We start from the raw sequence: 3,869 nt of genomic DNA, 5'->3' as shown, positions 1-3,869 counted from the left end.
ACTTGGTTGGAATGATTTTAAAATGAACATTTTTTTATTGGTCCCGAGTCCAGATCATATGTTAACGGGCGCCATCTCATACTGAACCCACGTTGACTTTGCGATAATGCCATTCGTCCGCTCCTGAGTCCTGGCTGCCGAGTCAAGGAAGTCCCCATAAAAACTCCTCTAAGGGCATCTCCAACCGCGCGACCCATCCCGCGCCCGCGCGTCCGGATGGGTCCAGCCGGACAAAATCGCGGCCCAACGCGGGGACGCATCGCAAAAGCGGACGGCCGCCGCGTCCGGAACGACGCAAACCCGGCCCAAATCTTGGCCGGGTTTGCGTGACCGCGGGCGGCAGCAGCCGTCCGCTCGCGTCCGCGCGCTGGTCGCCTCGTCTCCCTTGGGCCCACCTGTCGGTGACCAGGGAGACTATTAAATGGGGACTGGAGGGGATCTGGCCATCCACTCCGGCCCCACTCCACTCCCGAGCAAAACCGCCGCCATGGCCCCGAAGCGACGGTTCGCTCCCGAGCGAACGACGACGAGGCTAGCGGCAGCCCGCCGGCGTCCGCCGGCGTTGCGGACGTCGGGAGGAAACCGGCGCGGCCTCCACATCGGAGAGGCCGCCCGCGGCGGTGCGCCATTGCCGCAACCGCCGCCTCCTCCTCGAGCCGAGCCGGAGTCCTCGGAGGAGGACCCGGACCTCCGCGCCGCCAAGATGATCTCGGCGGCGGAGGAGGAGGCGCAATGGCCAGACCTCCATGAGGCCATTCGCACCTCCGAGATGGAGGAGGCGGCCCGGCAGGAGGTCGAGGAGGCGGAGGGCCGGGAGCTCTACGCCCAGGCCCGCCAGGCGCGACGGGAGGAGGAGGAGGCGGCGCGGCGGGAGGAGGCCGGGCGCCGCGCCGACGAGGAGCGCCGCGAGGAGCGGCGGCGGCGAGAGCGGCGCCGCCGGTGGCCGGGCGCCGCGCCGCGCAGGAGAGGCAGCCGCCTCGGGGAGGAGGCGGCCGCTCCGTGCGCCGCCGCGGCCCTCGGTGGCTCCGGACCCCCACTCGCCGTGGGAGGAGGCCCCGTGGTCTCCGTGGCCGGAGTCCCCGCGCGCGGTCGAGCCACGACAGCCGCCTCGCCGCCCGGGACGACGACGACGTCGCCGACGACGCCCCGTGGGGCTAGGCGGCGCACCGGCGGCCACCGCGCCGCCGACCAAACCCTAATAGAGGGTTTTTATATTAGTTTAAATGTAAAAGCCCATATAGGGGCTTCTTTTGTTAGTTTTATTTGCCCAAAATAGGGCTATGTACTAAATTTGCCCAAAATAGGGCGTATGTTCAATGAAATTTCGTTTAAATTTGCCTCTTTTTTGTTTTCGTTTTTCTCCGGTTTATGCGATGCGTCCGCGCGTTGGGCGCAGCGCGCGACCCAAACGGACACGCGGACTCCGGGCGCTGTCCGCGTGTCCGGGCGGCGACCCAAACAACCCAAAACGGACGGCCCAGCGCGTCCGTTTGGGTGGCGCGGTTGGAGATGCCCGGAGTAGTATTATTACCTTTTAAACTCCAGCATAACCACCGCCCACACACGGAGACGGAGGAGCAGACACCAACGGGGCTGCAGCGCTAGTGGGGCTACTTGCAGCTGCAGCAGCGTCCAAAATCAAGAAACCAAGATGAGACGGTTCGCCGGCGGCGCCGCGCTGGTGCTGCTCCTCTCCGTCGCCACTACCAGATTGGCCGTCGCCGACTTCCTCTCCCCTCTCAGCCCACTCCTCGCCCCCGTCATGGGTACGTCTTCTCCCCCCTCCCAACGCCGGCAGTGTTACTTACGAGCTTTGGCTGAGGGTTGACTGATGCGAGCAGGGCCGGTATGCGAGGCGGCACCTTGCGGGAAGGGGAACTGCACGGAGACTTCGGGGCTGCCGGGGTACATGTGCGACTGCGACCCCGGGTGGACGCAGATGCACGTCGGCGACCACCTCAGGTTCCTGCCCTGCGTCATCCCCAACTGTAAGTGCATCATGCTCCTCTTGCCTGACTTGCGTACACCCTTCGCTTCCTTCATCAATGGCCAGGCAGGCCAGCCCACAAAAGTTGGCACCGTCTGCTGTGCATAAGTGCATATGACATCTGCGATTCGTGAATCGTGATGGCTAATTTATTACCAACTTCTTTCTGTACTCTGTAATCGTGTGCAAATCTGCAGTTTGGGAACAGAGGCTATAGGTCATGTCCTGCTTGTACCTGCAGAAAAATCAGTAATTCTGACCAACAGTTAGGTACCGGATACACATCAGACTTTTTGTTGCGAGATTATTTTAGAGAACATGGAATGAATCTTATATTCTTAATTGCTCTAGCACACAACATGATTTTTTAGAGTCTCGAGCATAATGTGGAAGTGCAGAACTATGCAGACGAAGTCCCCTTTGTACTCCAAAAGGATGTCCACTTTCTAGACCGAAGAAAGTCAATTTTGCACTGAACGTCCAAACGCACATAAATTTCATTGGCCCAACGAGACGTGTAATGAACGCGGTTTGTCCATTCTGTTTTCTGTCTCTTTTACCAAAATAAACAGGCTATGCGTGATTTTGACATCAGTCTCCATCAGACAGATAGAAGGACAAGTTAGACTGCCCAAGTCTCCGTGTCATCTTCGCAGTTTATTTTGTTGAATCAGCACGCAGTGTCATCTTCAGAGTCCCCATGTGTCATTGCGTTTGCCTCTACTCCAGAAGAAATACAAAGTCTATGTTTTACCAAAACAACCAGGGTTCATAGTTTTAATAGGGATCTCTATTAGAAAGAAAAAGAGATAAGTTTCTTTAGATTGCTTGCGCTTCGGTGTCCTGTGCAGATTTTTTTTTATGAATAACAGGGTCATCTTCAGAGTTTGCCTTGTGGCATATGTTTACTAATCCGATGCACAGAGACCAGAGTAATGTTATATCACCCGTACAATAATCAAGCAAGCTTATCTCTGCAGGTACCATAAATCGCTCGTGTTCTAATGATACTTCGGCACTAGCACCAGCGCCTTCGCCCAGAAATTTCTCCCTCTCGCCAGATGGTAACCTTCTATTTATTATCATTTTTATGCTCATGCTGTTTCCATTTAATTTGCAGTCATCCTGATTCATCTCTATGTGTAAAATCCTACATGCAGCTTGTGACTTTGCTTATTGCGGGTCGGGGGGCACATGCAAGAACGGCACCGGGCTCAGCTACCATTGCGAGTGCAAGGAGGGCTTCAACAATGTTCTCAACATGACCACAATGCCTTGCTATCAAGACTGTAAGACCTAAATAAGACATTACCAGCTTCGCTTCTGTACAAAAAACCATCCGTCTCAGTTCAACTCCTGGCATCATTTCAGGTTCCTATGGAGCAGATTGCGCGGCCCTTGGGATCCTCCCATCCTCAAACTCCACCGCAGCACCACCAGCTGGCTCCGCGAGCAATGCACCTGCTTCAGGTAAAAAAGCTTCCTTCAGATATTTCTGGACATCGGTATCTGTTCTAATACGCAGTTAACTCACTTTTACTACCTGTGATTTAGCATTTGCAGTATCAGTTTCGTGGCAAATTCTACTTCCTCTGATGATATTGGCCTTGGTGGCGATGATGGGTCAGGCGACATGAACAGAGGATGATTTTATACCACGATAGCACTAGAGAGAGCTTTTGTTCACGGAGTAGAGCTTTTAGCCTGCTAGATATGTGGAGTACTTTGTTGGTGTAGCACGCTGCTTCAGTATTATTGCACGTGAAGGTTCTTCTACTTGGGCAGTTGGTGGTCTGATGTGCAAATGGAATAGCCTGTCTCTGTGTATAATATAATATTCATAAATAAACCGATTGCGTATTTGATCGTTGGTTGGCTGTAA

The 3,869-nt window shown here is 54.9% G+C and overlaps 1 protein-coding gene across 2 annotated transcripts; it reads left to right on the top strand.

The window, feature by feature from the left end:
• The first annotated feature begins 1,554 nt into the window (after positions 1–1,554).
• On the top strand, positions 1,555–3,869 carry LOC124695870 (fibropellin-1-like). Of its 2 annotated transcripts, none has more exons than XM_047228676.1 (6): positions 1,555–1,766; positions 1,842–1,988; positions 2,968–3,051; positions 3,148–3,276; positions 3,359–3,457; positions 3,551–3,869. In XM_047228676.1, exons 1-6 carry the CDS (start codon positions 1,652–1,654, stop codon positions 3,622–3,624), a joined length of 648 nt encoding a protein of 215 aa, XP_047084632.1. In that variant the 5' UTR covers positions 1,555–1,651; the 3' UTR covers positions 3,625–3,869. The 2 variants fall into 2 exon arrangements, with proteins under 2 accessions (XP_047084632.1, XP_047084631.1); XM_047228675.1 differs by having other exon boundaries at positions 1,556–1,766; positions 3,542–3,869.

The sequence above is a fragment of the Lolium rigidum genome, chromosome 3 (genome assembly GCF_022539505.1).
Source record: "Lolium rigidum isolate FL_2022 chromosome 3, APGP_CSIRO_Lrig_0.1, whole genome shotgun sequence".
Lineage (NCBI taxonomy): Eukaryota > Viridiplantae > Streptophyta > Magnoliopsida > Poales > Poaceae > Lolium > Lolium rigidum.
This window is presented reverse-complemented; position numbering and strand designations above follow the sequence as displayed.